The sequence below is a fragment of the Marmota monax genome, unplaced genomic scaffold (genome assembly GCF_021218885.2).
Source record: "Marmota monax isolate L192 unplaced genomic scaffold, Marmota_monax_Labrador192_F-V1.1 WCK01_AAM20220418_F8-fsc00008, whole genome shotgun sequence".
NCBI lineage: Eukaryota > Metazoa > Chordata > Mammalia > Rodentia > Sciuridae > Marmota > Marmota monax.
The window spans coordinates 23,482,720-23,505,943 of NW_026694432.1; the positions used below are offsets into that span (position 1 = coordinate 23,482,720).

A 23,224-nucleotide genomic window follows, 5' to 3' on the forward strand; every position below is an offset into this window, starting at 1 on the left:
TTTAGTAACAACAGGGAAGCCAACATACACACAGCAAATCTTCCCTTGTTCAGAATATAAAGATAGTAAAATGCTTATATCATGGGAGTATAGCTCAGTGGCAGAGTACTTGCCTAGCATGAATTTGATCTCCAGCACTGAAAAAAAGGCTGCTTACATCCCATGAGGTATGGACTCTCACCCTGACAGGGGAGTTGATAACACTTCTGTTAATGCAAACTTTGGAATTTTATTCAACCCTAAAAATTCAGAACTGACTCAGCCTAAGCCTACCTTATAGTAGTCAAATTGTTCGTTCTCATTCACCCAACCAATTATCAGTTTCATACAACTTTCTTATTAAAAATATGAAGCTCCTATGCTTCTGGTCGACAAATACTTGAAATATATTTGAATAAGTACCACCATTTGGCTATTAGCCCATCAAAAGCTTGAGCCTATAAACACAAAACTGAAGTCATAAAAAGCACACGAAGCCAAAGCACACAATGGAAGGCACAATAAAAGAAATGAAGAATCAGATTTCAATTCCATAGGTCTCTTGGAATAAGTGGGCACAGCCAAATAAAAAAAGATTAGCTAGCTAGCTACTAGCCTTCTTCATTCAGAGTTAATAAATGTCTAAACAGACATGTCAATTTGTACATTTATAATAACCCCTTCCTATATATAGCAGTTAGAAAACAACCAAAAAATGTCATTATTTCTCAGTTTACATCATTTGTATGTATGTTCACACATTACCCAAGTTTTCAACTAAATCAAAGAAATTCTGAAATGTTCTGTTTGTCTTCAACTTACAGCTTGTCCATTGGCTTCATAAAGTGGGCACTTTTGCTTGATCTTGGCCAGTTCCATATTTACTTGTTTGCTCACCACAGCCATGGGATTTCCTCCTAGAAAAAAACTCAAACAATTCAGCATAGCCATGAGAAGAGGGGGAAAACCTCAAAGTGAAAATATTTTTGTTCAAAAACGCTCAAAACTTACAGTATGTAAAAATTATATATTCTAAAAAACAGTCAAATTAAAAATATGTAAAATAAGCAAAAAATTATCCATCATCCCACCCTTCTAGATTTTAGGTACATAAAATTATCTCCCACATAAAGGGTAATATATTGTTTTTGTGATCTTTTTTTTAACTTAGCAATATACCATGAATATTTTATGTTACTACGGACCTACATAATTTTTAGTGGCTATGTAATTCTTACCGGTGTGTGTGTGTGTGTGTGTATGGTGAGAATTATGTGTGTGTATATACTTATTATTTATTTTTTATTTTTTGGCATGGTCTTGGAGATTGAACCCAAGGGTGCTCTATCACTGAGCTACAATCCCATGCCTTTCTATGTTTTATTTTGAGATAGGGTCTTGCTAAGTGGCCCGAGTCTAGCCTCAAACTTGCAATCCTCCTGACTCTGCTTTCTAAGTAGTTGTGATTGTAGGCATGCACTACCAAACCCAGCACATTTTATAATAATTTAATCTTCTAATCTGTGGTTACTAATGTTCTGCTATTAAAATAATGCCATGGGCAGTAGAGTGCCTGCCTATCATGTGCGAGGCGCTGGGTTCAATCCTCAATACCACATAAAATAAATAAATAAAATAAAGGCATTGTGTCCAACTACAATTTAAAAACAAAGAAAAAAAAAGCCATATTAAAAATGCTTCAGCCAGGTGTGGTGGTACATGCCTATAATCCCAGCAATTCGAGACGGTAAGGCAAGCAGATCACAAGTTCAAAGCTATGCTCAGCAACTTAGTGAGACTGTATCTAAAAAATAACTATTAAAAAGGGGTGGGGACTGGGGCTGGGGTTGTGGCTCAGTGGTAGAGTACTGGCCTGGCATGTGTGAGGCACTGGGTTCGATTCTCAGCACCACATATAAATAAATAAAAGTCCATTAACAATATATATATATATATATATATATAGATAGATAGATAGATAGATAGATAGATAGATAGATAGGCGGGGAGGGCTTAGCTAAAAGGTTAAGTGCCCCTGGGTTTAATCCCTAGGAACAAAAACAAAAACAAAAACAAAAATTCCCTAGTACTAAAAACCCCAAACACAATATTGTCCATGACTCTTTTCTTTTTTATTTTGTTTATTTTGTTTCAGATAATTTCCTAGAACTAGAAAAAGATATCCTAGGTCAAAAGATTTGATTCACTTAAATTTTGTTTGTACATATTGATATATCCCTTCAGAAAGACCTTGGTAATTCACCTCTCACTAACAAAAGAAAAACAGACCTGCTAGATTTTGAATATGTTTTGTTCCCTCAAAATTCATGCTGGCATTTAAATCCCACTGTGAGATAATATGGGAGTAGAACCTTAACCCATTATAGTGTTTAGAGGTGGGGCCTTTTAGAAGTATTCAGGATTGGAGAAGGTCATTAGGGTGAAGTCTCATGATTAATTCATTGGTGGCTTCATAAGGATACTAGCAGAGACACAGACACAACACTGGCATTCCAAGTCTCTTGCTATGTGATGATGATCTGCACCACCTCAGGACTCAGTTAGCAAGAAGGCTATCACCAGATATGATACCTTGGCCTTGGACCAGAACTGTGGGCCAAAATTAATTTTTATTTATAACTCACCCAGTCAGTAACATTTTGTTACTGGTTAAAAAAAAAAAAAAAAATCGACAAATAGTACCCTAAACCAAAATATTTTAAAATTGCACCTATGGCTTTAAGATGTAAGCCTAACAATCTTATTAGTTTCAGACTGCATATTATAGCATAAAACCACAAATTACTTACCAAGACCTGTTACCACCATTGCTCCAAGATCAGCTACATAGTTTCCTTTGCGAAATGTAGCAACTCGTCCACCCACACGATCCTGTTTTTTAGAAATTAAATGGCCAAAATCATCAGTTCTGTTTTAACCACAATAACCTGGCACACAGGGATTGATTTCCATAATTTAAAAAGAAAGAGTGATTTAAAGTTTACATGGAGTACAATCAATAAAGCAGGCACAAAGAACAAATGAAGTTTAATTCAAAGTTAAAGTAAAGGTAACATAACATGCAAGAAGTATAGGATTAAATGATGTGATACAAAACAATTTGACTGCCAGAAGACATATATAGTGACTGATTCTGTTATCTTTCTAACCAGCTGTCTATAATACCTCTTCACGTACAGATATGCAAGGATGTTCAGGGGCCATCCAGAGAAAAATGTATGTTCACAGACTCCAACACTTTTAAATACCAACTTTCTACCACTGTGATTTCATTCTTGCCCCGCCCCCAATCCCTACAGTCAGCTGTGAAACTTTTTTCCCTCCTCAGATGGGTCTTGCTATATCGCTGGTCTTGAATTCATGGGTTCAAGTGATCCTTCCACCTTAGCCTTCCAAGTAGCTGGGACTATATAAGGCATTGCATCACCATGTCCAGCTTAGCTATGAATAATTTTAAAAAATTTTTAAGTTACAGGGGCTGGGATTGTGGCCAAGTGGTAGAGCACTCGCCTAGCACGGGCTTGACCCGGGTTCGATCCTCAGCAACACATAAAAATAAAGGCATTATGTTGTGTCCACCTACACTTAAAAAATAAATAAATATTATTTAAAGAAATTTCTAAGTTTATATATATATATTTATAAATAAATAAACCTTTATTTATTTATAAATATATACATATTTATTTTAGTTGTATGGATCTTTATTTTATCTATATGTAGGGCTAAGACTTGAACCCAGAGCCTCACACATACTAGGCAATTGCTCTACCACTGAGCCACAACCCCGGCCCCTACTTTATTTTTATCTTGTGCTGAGGATGAAACCCAGTGCCTCACATATGCTAGGCAAGAGCTCTGCCACTGAGCTATTAACTCCATCCCCAGCTGTGAACAATTTGATTAATATTTCTCTGACAAATGGTTCTCCAGCGTAGCCCAGGGGCAAAGTCTACTGAACATAAGCTGCTGACAATAACATTCATCACTAAATAGGCTTAGGTACCTCTGCTGACTAGGGAATCTCAATTATGGGAAAACTTTTCCAAGCTGGAGTGATAATTTATTAATTGTATATAATACGAGCAGCATATTCTATAAACTCCAGATAAGCAAACAAAAAAACCCCAAAGACAAGCCTAACTATAAACTAACTATAAACTCCACATGGGTGAGGATTTACAACAATCCTATTATTACTTACTAAAACAAATGTTATCTGAATTAATAAATAAAGTATTACTTTTAATAAAAGACTATATTGAAATATTTAATTTTAATTTCCCCACTCCATTATTTAGGTTACCTGAGAAGTATGTTTTTTAAAACGATGGGGGCTCAGGGAGCCTTTAAGTCATTGGAAAATAATCAAATTTCAAAAATTATTCATGAAAATAATTTCCATAGTAGCATCCTAATGTGATGCTCTTTCCCCGCTGTGTGCCATCAACCCTTTCCTCCTTTAGCTTCTACTTCTCCAGGGCTAATAATTAAGAGGATATCTTGGGGGTTATGGCTCAGCGGTAGAGCACTTGCCTAACCCAAGTGGGGCACTGGGTTCAATCCTCAGCACCACATAATAAATAAAATAAAGGTGCTGTGTTCTAAATACAACTAAAAATATAAGTTAAAAAAAAAAAAAAAAAAAAAAGAGGATATCTTGGCTTTATCATGCCTTAAAAGATGGCTCCCACCTAAGAAACAACTCCTTTTCTTTGACTATCAAACAGGGTATACAATTCACCACTGAAAATAACTGCCTCCTACAAAAGGTAAAGACCATGAATGCCCCAAATTTGAGTTAACTGCAATAAATAAGGATCTGAAAATATCCATCCCCTACAAACTTTCTTCACTAGAACTTTTCAAAGCTTTATTGTCAGAAATTCTATTCTCCCCCGCCCCTGTACTGGGGATTGAACTGAGGGACACTTAACCACTGAGCTACAACCCCAGCCCTTTTTATGTTTTATTTTGAGACAGGGTTTCACTAAATTGCTTAGCGCCTTGCTATGTTGTTGAGGCTGGCTTTGAACTCACGGTCTGCCTGCCTTGGCCTCCCAAGCTGCTGGGATTATAGACGTCCATCACCATGCCTGGCTATTATCACCAATTCTTTATCTAAAGGTTGGGAGTGTAGCTCAGTGATAGAGTACTTACCAAACACATGAAGGCCCTGGATTTGATCCCTAGCACTTCAATAAAAAAGAAGTTTTATCCACTATAAGTAAGAGTACCCAAAATATTGTACAAATACAATTAAATCAACTTGGCTAAGTTCAAGGTGCACTATTCCTTGATTTGTAACACATTTCCATTAGACCAGACTTCTACAACCAAAATAAAATTCTTACCCTGGCTTCCAAAAGTGTGACATCCATTCCAAAACTTTGTAGTTGTCGAGCTGCTGCCAAGCCTGAGACTCCAGAGCCTATAATAATTACCTTTCCTGTCTTTTTCGCTAAAAGCAAAAAGAACAACAAAAATTAAAATGTTTTGTTGTAATTCGTTTGGGTACATAGTTTTTTTTCCTCATGAAAATCTCTGGATTCTTAACATATCACAATGTCTTAAAAGTACATCAATTATTTTCAAAATATGGAAACTATCTGAAAATAAAGTTGACAAATATCTGAAGTTTATAAAACACTAATTCAATGTTGAACATTAATAAATCAAATTCCTTCTCTTGAGATTTACTTTCTCATTACTTTAATCCCATGTTTCAGACTCTACCCTGGATATGCTATGAATGACTGGTTTCATTACCTCATAATTGTAAGAAGACAATTTTGGATGTGAGCTATTTACATTCAGCTCTATTTTTTTGCCTTAAGTTAATATTCCTTTTGGAAGAATGATTAAAGCATGGAAAATCAGGCCAGGCACGGTGGTGCACACCTGTAATCCCAGCGTCTCAGGAAGCTGAGAAAGGAGGATCATGAGTTCAAAGCCAGCCTCAGCAATTTAGCAAGGCCCTAAGCAACTACTCAGTGAGACCCTGACTCCAAATGGGCTGGGGATGTGGCCTCAATGGTTATGCCCCTGGATTCAATCCCTGGTACCAAAAAAACAATTAAATAAATAAATGCAACAGTTGGGAGCAGTGGCACACAATGGTAATCCCAACAACCTGGGAGGCTGAAGCAGGAGGATTGCAAGTTGAAGGCCAGCCTCAGTAATTTTGAGGCCCTCAGCAACTTAGCAAAGCCCTGTTTCAAGACTGAAATTAAGGGCTGAGGCTGTGGCTCCGTGGTGGAGTGCTCACCCAACATGCATGAGGCCATGGGTTCGATCCTCAGCACCACATTAAAAATAAATAAGTAAACAAATAAAAAGAAACTGTGTCCAACTACAACTAAAAATTAATTTTAAAAAAATTGAAATTAAAAAGGGCTGGGATGTGGCTCAGTGGTAAAACACTCTGCCCATCCCTGGGTTCAATCCCCAAAATCCCCTCCCCATCTTTATAAAAGCATTAATTCTCAAAATATCCCTGTCTCCTGAATTCCTGGCAGACATTATCCAAACACTGTGAAAGGGACAAACTGTATATTTGTTTTAAAAGCAAATGAGAGGAAAGGAAAAGAATCTCAAGCCTCCTGCTTGCATAACTAACTTCTTTCATTTTTTTATAACACTTGTTTTATTAATTCTATTTTTTTAAACTTAGAAATCCTATTTTTTTCTAAGTACCTATCAAACTAGAACTTAAGGAAATGTATATTTAAATATTTTTAAAATTTTATTTATAAAAAAACTTCAGACTATTTTGACAAATATAGATTTACAAATCAAAATTAAATACTAACAACATCATAGATATAAAAGGTGGTCCTAGATTTATAGCTAAAAATTATTTATAACTAAAATACATTGGCTGGGTAAGTCCTTACTTGGTAGTGGTTTTATCCTCTTATAGATGCCAAAGTTGATAAGACCATGACGCTCTAAATAACTGTGAACTCGGTGAACAAGCACAGTATCGCCTACATAAATAAATAAATTTAAAAACATGTTTATGTTTGAAGCAGTTTAAACAGAAACCTCTTCTAACACACAGCTCTATTTCTTCATCATGAAATCACTGAAAACACTTTTCCCATAAATTTCAAGTCATGTGACTCCTTAAGTGTAAAAGTGATTCTTCAGAGCTTATAGTCTATGAGGAGTCCAAAATGTACATCATATAATTTGTAATTTTTAAAAATGGCATTCCATTATGGAACAAATGAAGGACGAATCTTTGAAAATAGTTGTAATGCTCCATTTACTTTGGTAAAATCTTCATAAGACTTTGTTAGTGACAAATGAGAAAAGAAAACCAGACCAGCTAAGTAACAAATGAGAAAAGAAAACCAGACCAGCTAATCAAGAGCCAAGAGAGACCATAGGTCAAAGCTGGGTAACAGTCTAGAAAAATTATTTTAAAATCTCTTGAACTCATTTGTTGACACAACTTAAAGATCAGGAAAACAAAAACAGAAAAGAAGCTGGGCACAGTGGTGCACACCTATAATCCCAGCAACCCAGGAGGCTGAGGCAGGAAGATCGCCAAGTTTGAGTCCAGCCACAGCAACTTAGCAAGATCCCGTCTCAAAACAAAATAAAAGAAAGGCATGCGGATGTAGCTCAGTGGTGAAGCATCTCTGGGTTCAATCCCCAGTACCAAAAAAAAAAAAAAAACTGCACAGAATACAGGTTTTATATAAGGTTCACTGTTGTACAGCACAAGATGAAATAAAATATGAATGAAAAAATTAGCAAGGAACCAAGAGGCCCCAGAAAGAAGCATTAATTTTAGCAATAAGGTCCCAAAATTAGTCCTAGTGAGCATGCTACTTACTGTTATAAGGCGCTTCCAACTGTTGCAGTGTAGCCTCAAATGTCAGCTGAATCTTTGGATTATCCAACCACAACTGCAACTATATTTAAATGATATAAACTGTATTATATAAGCTGTATTATAAGTGATATAAACTGTATTATGCCACTTGACCATCTACAAAATCATCTTTAAGACCTCAAACATAGACTTTATTTTCAAACAATGAAGTTTTATTCCTGAGAAAGAAATTGATAAAACACAAAACCATGCCAAATGAGTGAATTATTAAAGAAGCTGGGGAAATTTAGCCTAAAAAGGAACAATACCTAGTAACTTACCAAAGTCATACAGCAGTAGGAAGAAAATAGGATTTAAACCTTATTTATTTACTTGATTCCAGAACTACTGAGTAGATAAAATCCCCAAAACTTTATAATAATAATAATAAATTAGAAATGCAGAAACAGGGGAGAGAGGGGTGAAGGATAACTTCTGCTTTTGATCTATAAAACTAAATGAGTTGGTGTGCTATTCACTGAAAGAAGAAATCAGGAAATGAGTCTGGTAGTAAGGCAAACAAGAGGAGGTATAAAATAGGCAGCTCAGAGGAGGTATGAAGCCAAACATGCAGAAGAGGGCTTTAAGAAAAAAAAGGGGGGAAAAAAAAAAAGAAGAGGAGAGAATCTCAGAGAAGTCCCAAGCAGCTCACATAATGGCTGATTTTAAGGATACACCTAGACAAAGATACATCAGAGATGACAACTATGGAGGCAGGAGACAAACCAAAATCTGTGTTACAGAAGCCAAAGGAGTAGTGTGTTAAGGGAAAAAGGAGCAGTCTATTATTTCAAATACTGCTGAAAAAACAGTAAGAGGAGAAATGAAAAAAATTATGGTATAGTTAAAGGGTTTAAACAGGAATTCTCTTTAGAGTAATATATATATATATGTGTGTGTGTGTGTGTGTATTTGCAAAATACAAAACAATCTAAACACCACTGTATGAAAGTCTTAGCTAAAAGTCAATAAATACTATTCTAGGGGGCTGGGGATGTGGCATGCGTGCGGCCGGGGTTCGATCCTCAGCACCACATACACACAAAGATGTTGTGTCCACCGAAAACTAAAAAAAATAAATATTAAAATTCTAAAAAAAAAAAAATACTATTCTATATACAAGGTTTCAACCGAGGAGGAGTTAATTTGGCTAGATGTAAATAAACTAAATTACAAAGGGATATATCCAAATCCATACAGACACTCTACTTTGCTCTGTGGCCACATTAAAGGAATTCCTCACATACACACTGGGCCTAAGTTCCCGAACTCTCACACAAACTTCTAACTTGTAAAATAAAACTCAGTTCTAGTTCAATAATCCTAAATGGTAGTTTTAAAATCAGGAGGCAAATATGCCATTTAAGATTTGAGAACTGGCGCTGGGCACGGTGGTGCACACCTGTAATCCCGACGTCTAGGGAGGCTGAGGCAGGAGGATCACAAGTTCAAAGCCAGCCTCAGCAAAAGCAAGGCACTAAGCAACTCAGTGAGACCCTGCCTCTAAATAAAATACAAAATAGGGCTGGGGCTATTGTGACTCAGTAGTTGAGTACCCCCAAGTTCAATCTCTGGTATCAATGCCCCCCCACCAAAAAGATTGGAGAATTGACAAATGATACTCCCCCCCCTTTTAACTTTAACCTGGGTCAACTGTTCCCCAAAGCGTGACTTTTAGTCACAGGCCCAAGTAAAAATTGAAAACTCTCTTCAGATGAAACAAAAACATGAAAACTTATCTAAAAATCCAATTGGATCAAATACTGATAAGTGACACACAAATGTTGGTTCATTTATAAGACAAAGGAGCCTCAGAAGTACATACTTAAGAACTTTTCACTCTCTTAAACAAACAAACAAAAATCACCCTGTCTTTTCTGTTACAAAAATTCAGTAATATCTACCAACCACTCTAGCTATATGATATTTAACCCAAATTTAGCAGTGATTTTGCAATCTAACAGAAAAATTAATCAAAGATGGTTAAAAGACATGCTAAATGACTTCTCTGAGATTTCAAAATAGCTGAAATCTCTATTTCCACCTTACATTACCCTCGATACAATTATATGCTCTAAATAGCACTTTGCTGCCTATCTTTTTGTTTGTTTCTTGCAGTACCAGGAATTGAACCCAGAGCTTTATTCATGCCAGTCAAGCACTCTACCACTGAGCTACACCCCCTAATTCTATGGCTAAAGAATTTTTGATGAGGGCTGGGGTTGTGGATCAGCGGTAGAGTGTTCACCTCGCACATGTGAGACCCTGGGTTCACTCCTCAGCACCACATAAAAATAAAAAAGTGTAATAAAAGTACTGTGTCCAACTACAACTAATGAATAATTTTTTTAAAAAAACTGATGAATAAGAGACATGAAAGAAAAATTCAAGAAGAAATACTAATTCATGTAAAAAAGCAGTAGTCTCATTAATCCAAGAAATAAAAAAACAGTAGTATAGATTATCATTGTTTTAATAACAAAAACAGGGGCAGTATCTATAGATGAATGGATTAAGAAAACATGGCATATATACAATGGAGTCTTACCTAGTCATAAAAGAATGAAATCATGGTATTTGCCAAAAAAGAGAACTGGAGAACATCATGCTAAGTGAAATAAGCCAGACTCAGAAAATCAAGGGTTGATTATTCTCTTGTATATGAAAGCTAGAACAAAATAAAGGGGAAAGGATGGATATCAAGATATAGGGAAGATCAGGGAGTAGAAGAAGGGATCGAGAAGGATGGGAAAGGGAAAGAAATGCAGGATGAATTTAACAAAACCACACTATGTGCATATGAAAATATATCACAGGGAATTCCACATTTTGGATATGTAGAAAGCACCAATTAAAAATAAATAAAGGAAGATCAGTAGAATAGAGGAAAGAGGGGGAGGAGGATGGGATTAAAGTAAGGAGGATGGGATTAAAGTGGGGCAGGGAACCAGGGCCAAAATGAAATAAATCAAGTTCAATCAATGTAGGATTTTGTTGAAATGAACTCAACTACTGTGTGTAACTATAATGCTCTGATACCAAAAATAGAAAAGAAAGAAGAGAAGAGAAAGAAAAGTAAACAGAACAGAACAGAACAGGGATGGGCACTGGGGATGTTGACTGGTTCAGCCCTTCTGAGAGGCAATCTGGCAATAGGTATCAAAACTTAAAAGCATCCACTCTTTGACAAATTAGTTTTTCTTTGAGATCTGTAATATACGGAAATAATACCCACAGATAGAGTAAAGGATGTATGAGGTTCTTCAGAAAGGCAAAAGTGAAAATTTAAATGTTTAATGATTAAATTAGAATCCAACTGGCAACCAGACATTGTATAGACATTAATCATTCAGCCAGAGGAAGCTGACCTAGGTGATGAGAACAGAATAAGCGTTTCACTTATCTTAGAAGGAAAGACAAAGTGACTGTTTCAAGAAGTTTTTTCTTGGGCTGGATTTACAGCTCAGTGGCAGAGCACTTGCCTAACATGCACAAGGTGCTGGGTTCAATTCCCAGCATCAGACACAAGAAAAATGATTGAATGTTTAAATAAATATACCTTAATGTGGGCTGGGGTTGTGGTACAGCGGTAGAGCGCTCGCCTAGCTCGGGCGAGGCCCTGGGTTAGATCCCCAAAACAACATAAAAAAATAAATAAAGATATTGTGTCCAACTACAACTAAAAAATAAATATAAAAAAAAAGATACCTTAATGTATACTATGAGGTATGAAAAGGATCCACCAAAATGGATATAAATAGGACCTCAATTTATAAAAACAAAAATTTCATATATATTTTTTTAAATACCCAAACAAAAAGCCATTAATTTTTAACAATGGTTATCTCTGGAGTAATAGTATTACAAACCATTTTAAAATTCTTTCCTTTTTTTTTCCTCCATATTCTCTACAAAAATCATATGTAGTTTTCATAATCCAGTTGGAAAAAGGCTAGCATGGAAACTTACTGTACGATTTCTAATGAACAGAAAAACCTTCTGGGTCTGCTGAGGCCCACTGATGATGTCTGGAAAACAAGCTGCTTCCTGAGAGGTCATCCGGTCATGAGGAAGTCTGCTCTGGAAAGCTGCACCCTCCACACCTAGCAAAGAAAGCAAAGGTCTGCTGGGAAAAGTGCAATTAGGTACAAAACCACGGATGATGACATCGTGAACTCCTTTTATACCTGAATAATTCTGTGGCGTTTTGCCTCATTCACAGACTGATCTCACCTCCTTTAAAAAACAACTTTCAATTTGTTTCAAAAGCTGAAACTTCCTTACAAATCAGCCACTCAGCATGCCCAAGTAAACATTTATTAATGAGTGAAATAATACATAAAGTATTTAGAATATTTTCTTCATCCACAAAATAACTTTACAATACTGGCTGATGTTCTAAAATTAGCATCACTAGTGGTGTAGAATAAAATCTAAAAGTGAAGAACCAGCCAGGTACGGTGGTGCACTCCTGTAATCCCAGCAACTTGGGAGGCTGAGGGAGGAAGACAGCAAGTTCGAAGCCAGCTTCAGCAACTTAGCAATGCTCTAAGCTACTTAAGCAAGACCCTGTCCCAAAATAAATAATAAAAAGGGCTGGGGATGTGGCTCAATGATAAAGTCCCTCTGGGTTCAATCCCTAGTACCAAACAAACAAAAATCCAAAATACAAACAACAAATGATAAATAAATAAAAGAACAAGATTAAAGGGAATATATACTAACAGGAAAGTGAGAGGATATGAAGTTGAAAACACAATTGCATGCCTTCTTTTAGGGTTATAGCATGTAACAGAAAGATGATGCTAAATACATGATTCCATCAATAGCAGCATCCATCAGCGTTCAATATTCAATTTTGGGAAAGAGTGAGAGAAATTAAGCAGACTACGGTGATAAGTCAGAAGAATGCAAGGACTTCACTCTTGCTGGCAGAAAACATTAAAGATGCTTTACTATACACTACATTAAAAGTATATTACCATACATTTAGTGTACACATACACTATATACAAGTAAAATCTTGTTTTGAAATTCTTTAAATTGGTTAGTAAATATTTTTATAAGCTGGTGGACACAGACATCTTTAGAAATATCTAATTTACAAATATTATGCTCATATTTCCAAGATCATCTTATAAAGATGTAATAATCACTATAAAAATACAGGGCTGAGAGTGTAGCTCTCTAGTACATAGCATGCTTAGCATGAGCAAGGCCCTGGGTTCAATCCCCAACATTTAAAAAAAAAAAAAAAAAAAAGAATTTAAAGAATTTCAAAATTCAATACCGTTGAAGTAATTATATATAAGTAACAAAACAGAGACCAGATGTCCGTATTTAATCGTTTTATATAACATAAGAGGAATTAGTAAAATTAGGAGATAGAACAAGACAGGTGAAGATGTAACTCAGATAACTATTAGGTTATTGAGGGGTCTGTTTCCATAAAGACACTCAAATGGCAAATACTACCTAGAAAAAAATAATGGTTAATAAGAGATTATGCAAAAATGATGCTAACAGGGCTACATATTAACACTGTTCTTAGGGACAAGGAGAAAAGGCTATTCATATACTATAGATAATGAGCATAAACACTGTTTCGAATTATTAAATCAAGTCAACAATCCTTAAATTTAATTATTTCATAAAATTAAAGACTGTCAGAAAAAAGAAACAATCAGGAAGAGCCACAATGCTGCAGGTAAAGCACAAAATTAAGACAAGAAAAGAAGAAATGCTCATTATCAGGGGTAAGAGTTGTTCCCCAAAATGGGAAATGTCCTAAAACTATACAGCTTTGATGTCCCCAGTCTCTATCTCCAAACCAAAATAAATTAAACAAAAATCAAAAATCTAAGACCAAAACCATCTCACATTATAAAGAACACTATTACCTCACAATAATCCTGAATAATCGAACCAAATACCTCTTTTTTATGAAAAAAAAAAAAAAAAAAAAAATTTCCCACTGGGGACTGAACCCAGCCAGAGAAACCACTGAGCTGTATCTCCAGTCCTTTATATTTTGAGACAGGGTCTCATTAAGTTGCTGAGGCTGACCTTAAACTTGTGATCCTCCTGCTTCAGCCTCCCAAGTAGCTGGGAATACAGGTGTGCATCAATGTACCCAGTTACCAAATATCTCTTAATAGGTTACACATTGGTATACATTTTATGTGTATGCTATTAACATGAAAATCACTTATTCCTATTAAATTACACTTTTTCCTGCCAAAAACAGGAGTTTTTTTTCTTGGCTATATCATCTATATCATGTTTAACAGGTAGTTGGTCAATGAAAATTCTACTACAAAAACTATTTTTCCATGAAAGCCAGAATAGCCATGTGGGGAAAAAAAAACAAAACCCCACTAGATTTCATATTATATTTGGTTCCTCATTTAAATGTCCTTACCAAAAATCACTCTGGTTTCCTAACTTTGAGAATATGTAACAAGAATTGTTACAATGTTATAAATGTTACTTACATAAGTCATTCATGTGTCAATTTCTAAGTAACTCTCTAAGTTAAAACATCAAAAGTTCAAACAAATGCAATTAAAGAAGTTACCAGCTGTGAATTATCATATACCTGAACTAATACTCTCTTCCATCTTTCTTTATTTTCCCCAGCACTGGGGATTAAAACCTAGCCCACTCTACCACTAAGCTACATCCCCAGTCCTCTTTTTTATTTTCTATTTTGAAACAGGGTCTTATTAAACTGTCCAGGCTATTGGCTTCAAACTTGTATTTCTCCTGCCTCAGCCTCCCAAACTGCTAGAATTATAGGTATGCACCACTGCTATGCCTGGTCCCTTTTTCAAAGGAAAAAAAAAAAAAAAGTTGATCTGGAACTAAATCAAAACATCCTTTTTTGTAGGATATTTCCAAAGTGTAGCAGTAGACTACTTTGGGTAATCCAACTCATAAGTTATCTCCTTTACTGAAAAAACCTTTTAGAATACAATTAATGTTAACAATATATTCATTGTTTAAATAAGTATCAATAGTACATATAATTCAGAAGAAATTTACATTTACATTTACTCTGGAACAGAGTTTTGCGCTTTGTTGTGTAAATGCATTTAACAAAATCTAGTATTCTAGAAATTTAGAGTGTTTCAAAGATGCTAAAATTTTCAGAGGCTCCAAGGCTGACTACATATCAGTTTCCCTTCTGTTCAATTCCTTCCAGCTCATTACTTCACACAAGTAATTCCAGTATCACCTCCAGAATGTAATCATGCTAAGGCAGAACTGTCCTTTCTATTCAATAGTCTGACTCGCTCACGCTCTCTGAAAACATTTAGGCGAATAACTTAGACCTTTTTGGGTAGGCCAACTAGAGAGGAAGAAGAGGGAGGAAAGCAGGGGAAGGTGAGATTATAGGCCCTCTATTCTATGAAATCATTTCCCCAATTCAGATAAGATACAAGTAGCATTTTGATTAGAGTAAGGTAATGGAAGGGGGGAAGACCTCCATGAAAAATTACTTGCCTTTGACTTTTTAACTAAAGTAGATAAATTTACTACAATTAGATTTCTGAGAAGTATGAAAACAGAAGCCCAATAGGAGACACATAATAAGGTTACTTAAAATTAGTGAACTAGAAATGCACCATAACAAGACCTATAATTGTTAAAAATAAATAAATAAATAAAATAAAAAGAATAAATAGTAGGAGAAAGAAAAGAAAAAATGGAGAATCATGATTTTTTCTACACTTCAGATTTTGCATTTTGGGGGTAAATGCCTATCTTAAATTAACCTAGTGGTGTAAGCAATGGTCTACGCACCAAGTGGTAAGAATCCCTGGACTCTCACTCCTCTACAACTATTGTTTCATCATTGGCTGATTCACTAAACCTCTTTGGATTTTAGGTTCTAATCCATGAAATAAGAGGAATAGATTGCTGTTTACTTGAAGGGAGGATGCTAGACAAGAGGGCCTCAAGATCCCTTCTAGAGCCAAGATTGGGATGTACACAACCAAGTTGAAGTGGATTTTAAAGAAGTCAAGCCCCTAGCTGCAGGATACCCATGAGGGGTCATCCAGCTTCATCAAGAGAAGAAAGCTGATCACCTGTACGCACATTTTTAATACTAACGGATTGTTTCAAAAAAGCAAACTTCAGAACATGACAAGGACCCGAAGAAAGAGCCTGAAGGGTTCCGAATAGTTACCACCACTCCTGGAAATTCCTTAAAAGTAATGTTTTACTAACAGTAAGAAGCAACACCATTTCACATAAAAGTCCAGTTACTTTCAGCAACAAACCACATTGTTTACTTAAGTAAAAAAGCAAATATTTTGATAAAAACAAAACAAAAAAACAACAAAATTCAAATTATTTGAGATTAAAGCTCTAAAAGCTTTCCCTGATCCTCAACAGTTCCATTTAAGTGTTCTTGATCCATCTGTCATAGATAACAGTACTACATCAGAATTGTAATTTCTCCAAGAAAAGCGTGTACTGAGTATCAATCTCTGGTCCTTAGGATAGCATTTAAAGAAGTAGACTTCTAACATTCTGGATCTCTTTCACTACCAACCACTGTATAAACACAGAACTACCTTTGATCCAAGAGAATAAGATACAAATACTTCCTGGCCTGCTATATGCACACTGCAACAGACAGTAATTTTAAAGAAGATTTAATAGAAAGTGACAACCTCCAACAATGAAGTAATACCTATTCCAAATCTATCAAATGGTATATATAAACCAGCTTGGAGAACTGGAACACACAAAAACATCCTTCAAAGGATGAAATCCAAACACTACTTTGGGTTCCTGGAACAAACTGTTTCAGAAGGTGGCCCCTATTAATTTTTTTTACTTTTTTATAGGAGTAAAAATTTCTGAAAAGTGCTCTCAGTAGACTTCTTTTTTTTTTAAAGATAATTTTCACTTGAGATAAACTGTAAATTAACTATATAACATCAATAGAAAAAAATAGTTCCCAACACCATGTATCAACCTTATCTAAAAATATGTCACTTGCCTACATAGTGTGCCTGACTAGTCCTAGCATACTTCTTTTTTTTTTTTGACTTTCAAGTCCGTGACACTTCTATGCATACTGCTACTCTTTTTTTTAAGGGTCCCATGATTCCTAAGTGTTTTACATCATGTTTATTTTTACTGCAAAGACTGCTAATGAGAAAAGTACTCGCCATCTCCTCAAACACATGAAGAAGAGCGGAGGGCTGAGACCGGCCTGAGGACTTCAACAGGTTTTGCTTGCCTTTATTCTGGCCACACTCTCTCCTATCAGACTACTCTGTCCTGTGGGTCACATTTCCCCTGCACTCTGGCTAAAATGTGGATACCACAGCCAAAAACACTTGCAAGCATCAATCCCTGACTTGGCGGCTCTTGCTACTAAGTGGCAAGCATCTAGTGCCACCCTCACCTGATGCTTGGCCGTCTCCATACCCTCCAGAACTGTCGTCTTGAAGTCCTCCTGCTTGCCCTGTGGAAGGAAAGAGGAGAACTCAGGGACCTTACTCCATAAATTAAGATAATATCTGGACATAAAGGCCTAATAGTTGGTGACTCATGAATTCACCACCAACTAGTAAACCCAGATTCAGAGAACTCCTTCTTCTGCAATCAAGGCCCAGAGTATTACATCATAATCTTCCAAATCCTGGTCAGGAAATTTCAACTTTACACGCTGCTTCTTGTTAAGTCAGTGGAACAAAGTACATGGTATTTCTAATCACTAAATTCTTGCTGTCAGTCTTATTTACTAAGGGTTAATTGGGGAGGGGAAATGGTAAGAAAATGGGTATGAAATGGGCTCTAGCACCTGGAGTTGCAACAATTCAACATCAACTCAATAGTTGTTTAACTTTCTATCTAAAAAAGTTAAACATGAAGATAACAAGCAAAAGACTGATAATGAAAAAAGTTTACTTCTCCTCAAAGCAAAGAACACAACTTAAAGATTCAGCTCCAGAATTAGTTTCACTCACTACACACAGGAGATAGTACTAGAGCTGAATATGCCAATGCTTCTTCAGTAAATACAACTTCAGAACATATCCCAAGACACCCTATCAGAGGCCAAGTACTGCAGATACACATGCACTTATGGTGGTATAAAGGGAGGCAGGTGAGATCCTAAAGGAACTTCTAACTTGACCTACACAATAAGCCTTGTTAAGAAATCTTCCCTCTTTGATTAATGTGTAGGAGTAATGTCAAGAAAAGAATCAAAGCTGGAAAATTCAATCTGAAAAAATCAGGATAGATTGTCTTCCAGATGCTTCCAAAATCTTTTACCAAGACAGATACTATAATCCTCCTAAGCCTCTAGCCCCCAGTACACTATAGGAAAACTACAGCGTGATCTTTTGGAAGATATGAAAACACCATTTCCCAGTGATCTATACCTGGAAAAGCTTCATTAATTAAACAGTCTATTTTAAACCATACAATCCAACTAAAAAGCAGATTGACTGTTCTATCATTTGAATTAGAAGGGAATAGTAAAATCAAACCAAGCTAGACCTCTTTCCATAAAAATGCTCCAAGGTCTGTGAAACTTTGAATGACATCTTCATCCTTAAACACATTATTTACAAATAAAATTGATTTTTTATAATATCAGAATATGCTCCTAGAAGTTATATACTCTGTATAAAGAATCTTTTTTATGATTATTTTACTACGCTGTTGTCTAAAAAGTCCTCTAGGCTCTAGAAGGGTAGGCTCAGACAAGGCATAATGTATGTGATCTGTTGTTTATAACCCTTGGAAAATAGCATATGATCATTAAGAGAAGATCCAATTCCTAAATCCAATCTGCAAACTTATCTTGAAAATGCAGGCCCTACATTTTATTTATTTTTATTTTTTAAATTATTATTATTATTATTATTATTTTAGTTGTAGATGGACACAATGCCTTTATTTTTATTTTTATGTGGTGCTGAGGATTCAAACCCAGAGCCTCACACACGCTAGACAAGCGCTCTACCACAGAGCCACAACCCCAGCTCAGGCCTTACGTTTTAAATTATAAACTTTAAATAAGAAACAATAAGTTCTGGATTTATTCTTTAAAAAAAAAAAGTTGTCATTGTTTTGTTTGATTGCCAATAGAACCAAGTTGGATAAGAATACTAAACAGTATTTGGTGGGGGGATGGATTCAGAACAGTGAAACAGAATTTGAAGAATGACATTTAGACATTAGGAATAACATTTTCTCTCTCTCTCAGATGATTCTCCTGATTTGGCAAGAATGAAAGTAACAATCTCTTGTCACCTTACCACTACTAAAAAATTAGATAAATAAAACAAAAAACACTGTCAACCTCACCATTCAGTCTGAATTACTTTATCCTTCCTAATCCAATCATTTTCCTTATTTTCAAACTACATGTCACACAATACGCTACTTAGTTCATGTTAACCTACAGAAGGTAGACATGACTGACTTCTCTTTTTTTGTGAGTCAATGATAATTAACAGAAATGCGTATTTCTTACTCCTAACTTAGGTGTTTAAAAAAAAGGGCGAGGGTAATAAGAACAACAATGGTACAACAAGGCAAGGTAAGGTGGTCTTTTTTGATATATACATATCATATACTTATCACACAACATATATATGTATACATATGTAAGAAATTTTTATAAAGTACTTTTCTGGGCTGGGGTTGTGGCTCAGTGATAGAGCACTTGTCTAGCATGTGTGAGGCACTGGGTTCAATTCTCAGCACCACAGATAAATAAATAAATAAAGGTCCATCAACAACTAAAAAAAATTTTTTAAAAAAAAGTACTTTTCTTTAATTTAAAAAATACTTAAAAGAGAAAAATGGAAAATATTCAAAACCCAGGGTAGATTTTTAACATAACACTAAAAAGTCAAGAAATGAAATCCCAAAGGATTATTTAAGCAGAAAAACAGAATGAAACAAGTAGAAGTTAGTGTAAACATAAAAAGTGATGGAAAACAAAACTAAAAAGTGCTTAAAATAAGCTTAAGGAAAAAGATACTTTCTTTTGTCCTGATAAGAGTCTAACTTGTTTACAAATAACAAGATGAGGTTGCTTATTTCCTCTCATGGGTACTGAAGATGACTATTTTTCCAAAGAGATGAAAAGGGTCATCTTTATTAGAGGTATTATAGACCAATTCTTCATCATTTTAATTATAGCACACAAACATTTGCAGTTAACTTTCCATCCAGTGTTTATGAGTAGCGCACATATATAATGCCTTATTCACCGGCTTCCAAGGCTTTTCCAAGTTAAGACCCTATTTCTGACAGTGACACAAAGACATATGACAGCAGGCAGGCATGGCTGTTATCTTCCATGAATACAAGTTCAAAACAGAAATGAAAATATTCAAAAGCAACTTTTTAATATCAACTCAATTTTGACTTCCTTTTGTTTCAACACAAGCCCTTCCCCCCACCACACACCCTCAAGTTTTAAAGTAAAGCTCTTAAATATTCAGGTTATTTGTGCATATCTTCTCCAAACTGAAAATCAAATCCTTTTGGTTTATCTTACACAACAGCCTTTCTTTCAGTTGTCTTTCATCAGATCTGATTAGAAGTGTTTCAGTTATAGTCATATGCTGGATGCTTTCTCATCTTGATTCAAATATTCAAGAGATCACTTTTTCAACACCCCCTTTTTTTTGGCAGGGTATGGGGGTACTGGGATTAAACTCAGGGGCACTCGACCACTAAGCCACATCCCCAGCCCTATTTTGTATTTTATTTGGAGACAGGGTCTCAATTGCTTAACACCTTGCTCTTGCATGAGGCTGGCTTTGAACCTGCAATCCTCCTGCCTCAGCCTCCCAAGCCACAGGTGTGCGCCACCGCCCAAATCCCAGCCCTTTTTATTTTGACAGAGTCTCATTAAGTTGCTTAGGACGTTGCCAAGTTGCTGAGGCAGTCCTTGAACTTTTGGTCCTCCTGCATCAGGTTCTCTAGCCACTGGGATTACAAGCATGCACACACACACCCCCCCCCCCCCCCCCCGTGAAGGACACCTATGTTGACTTTCAAATACTTAGGCAAGCATGGAGATAAGAATCATTGGTTTGCCATTCTTAGGAACTTCAGTTCACATTTGACTAGCTTCTTGGAATAGCATTCGTATTTGGTAACTTTAGTGAACATTTTGAGAAACTTGTAAATCTTTTAGGAAGCATAATTTTTAAAGAGAAGAGCAATTATCAAAATGGCTAAATTCATAGAAGAAAGTTGACTGCCAATATGTTCGTTTCAAATTGAGCTTGATATATTAGTGAAGGGAACAACATTTCAAAAGATAAAACCATCTTTCAACACACAAATCTCCACTGTATTAACAAATCAGCTGAGTTTGTTAATAATCTCACTAATTTGATGTTTACTGAATACCTATCAAAAACTATCACGTACCAATATTAAAGAATAGGTAGAGACCTTGTTTTCAAAGAGTGTGTAACTATCTGGGGAAAGATTCAAGCAGTAAGGAAGCTAAACAGACTTGAGAATCAAGGAAGCTTTTCTGCAAAAGTCCAGAGAACATTTGGTAGACAGAGAGGCAGTGAAAACATCACTATGGTTCAGAACATTCATAGAGGCAAACAGAAAAGCACAGATCTTAATGTGCAGTGCCATTAAGAACACAGCCTGGAAGAGCAGTGGGGAACCAAGTAGAGGGGGAAAAAGGGGTCACACCTTCGTGTCTAAACCAAACACTGATCTTAGCAGTAACCAGTGTGGGTGGGGTGGGGTGCGGGGGAGAATGCACAGAACCATGTAAGCTTTGGCAAGAAAGCAGCAAAACAACTGGCCACCTGTACCACACAGATTAGAGGAGAAAAGCGACCTAGATAAAAGAGATTCAATCGAAAGGCTATTGAAATCATTTAGATCTTAAGTGAAATACACTTATAATAAATAACATGGTTAAGTGGGTCAGGCATAGCAAATAAAAAAGATTACATAAGACAATTGACTTTATAACAGACTTAGTAAAGAGGAATAAAGGTCATTCATGATGACTCAGGTTTTTAATTCAGGACAGAGGTAATACAATGAACAAAATGGGAAACTTGGGAGATAAGCTAATAAAATCAAATGGAAATCTAAAGATGGTTGGAAATTCAAGAACAGAACTCTGAAGTCATTATGTCAAGAGCTTTGTAATGTTTTGAACAACTAATAATAATTAAAAAAATAAACCTCAAAAAAAACAAAAGAACTCTGAAGTCAGAATGGGTCTTGAAAAGTCTTTAAAATAGCGTGAAGGTAGTTAGCTCAGCAAGCTTGAGGCAGTTATAAATGTATGATTAATCTCATGAGCATAGGAAACTCATAGTTTCAAAAAGGAATTGGTTAAACAGAGACAACTGACCAAACAAAGGGGAAGGGGACATAAAACTGAGAAAGGCAGGAGTTACTAGTAACCATCACCACTTCATGCTGCCTTTCTGCACTCTGTGGTGAGAGATGGTAGCTTTTCAAAAAGAGGATTATACATTTTTCTTTGTGTGTTTCTTTCCTGATACCTTTTTGACCATGACTCTTGGCAAAATAAATGGTCTTATACTATTAAGAAGAAATGTAAAAATGAAGTAAACTGGGCTAAGCTAATCAGAATGATAAGGATCAGGGGTTCCTTTGAAGCATATAGAGACCCTTTAACTGCTAACAATGATCAGTTCTGGTCAACAAAATTATCCTAAATGAAATTCATTGGTTTCAATCAGAACAGCAATCCCAGGGTTACACAGTACATAAACCCACCTTCTAAGGATCTAGAAAAGAGAAAAATGGTTCTGCTTGATGTAGGAACCTGCCTGGAATTTCCACTGAACCACTGAAGAAGAAGAAATGAGAAACTTAGTACCTAGGATCCTATCAAAAGTAAAAGGCTTACAAATAAATCTTTTAGAAACTGATGGAGAGAATTTAATTTTTCACATGCTATATTTACCTAGACATTCCATAATAGGAATTTTCTTGATCCTACTTATTTTGCTGCAAAATTTGGTTCATAGTTTACATTTCAAAATGTTTTAAAGAAAGTTTATAATTCAGACGCTATTATATGTTGCCCAATTACCAAACTTAAGGTGATTTTTTTTGAGTAATTAAAAATAAAGCCTACTTTTTTACTTATTCACCTGTTTTTAAAATGGGCAATACATTAAACTTTTTTCTGGAGCTTCTATCAAAAGCACCGATCTAACATTAACAATGAGATGAATGAGTTTCCTAAACAGAATCCACTTTCCCTGCTCAAGGTAATAGTTTCTCAGAACTCTGGCTACTGACATCCAGATAAAACTAACAAAGGCT

At 35.7% G+C, this 23,224-nt stretch overlaps 1 protein-coding gene across 2 annotated transcripts in view; it reads right to left on the reverse strand.

Moving 5' to 3' along the window:
* Window positions 1-23,224, reverse strand: part of Kdm1a (lysine demethylase 1A) — a 62,606-nt gene that overhangs the window by 21,155 nt on the left and 18,227 nt on the right. The window contains exons 3-9 of one of the 2 annotated variants that reach the window (XM_046418784.2): window positions 17,313-17,372; window positions 11,855-11,988; window positions 7,847-7,925; window positions 6,897-6,989; window positions 5,355-5,461; window positions 2,790-2,871; window positions 802-896 (exon numbers count right to left, since the gene is read on the reverse strand). In XM_046418784.2, coding sequence (XP_046274740.1) covers window positions 802-896; window positions 2,790-2,871; window positions 5,355-5,461; window positions 6,897-6,989; window positions 7,847-7,925; window positions 11,855-11,988; window positions 17,313-17,372 — 650 coding nt within the window. The remainder of the gene's footprint in view (window positions 1-801; window positions 897-2,789; window positions 2,872-5,354; window positions 5,462-6,896; window positions 6,990-7,846; window positions 7,926-11,854; window positions 11,989-17,312; window positions 17,373-23,224) is intronic. The other variant, XM_046418786.2, reaches the window with a different exon arrangement.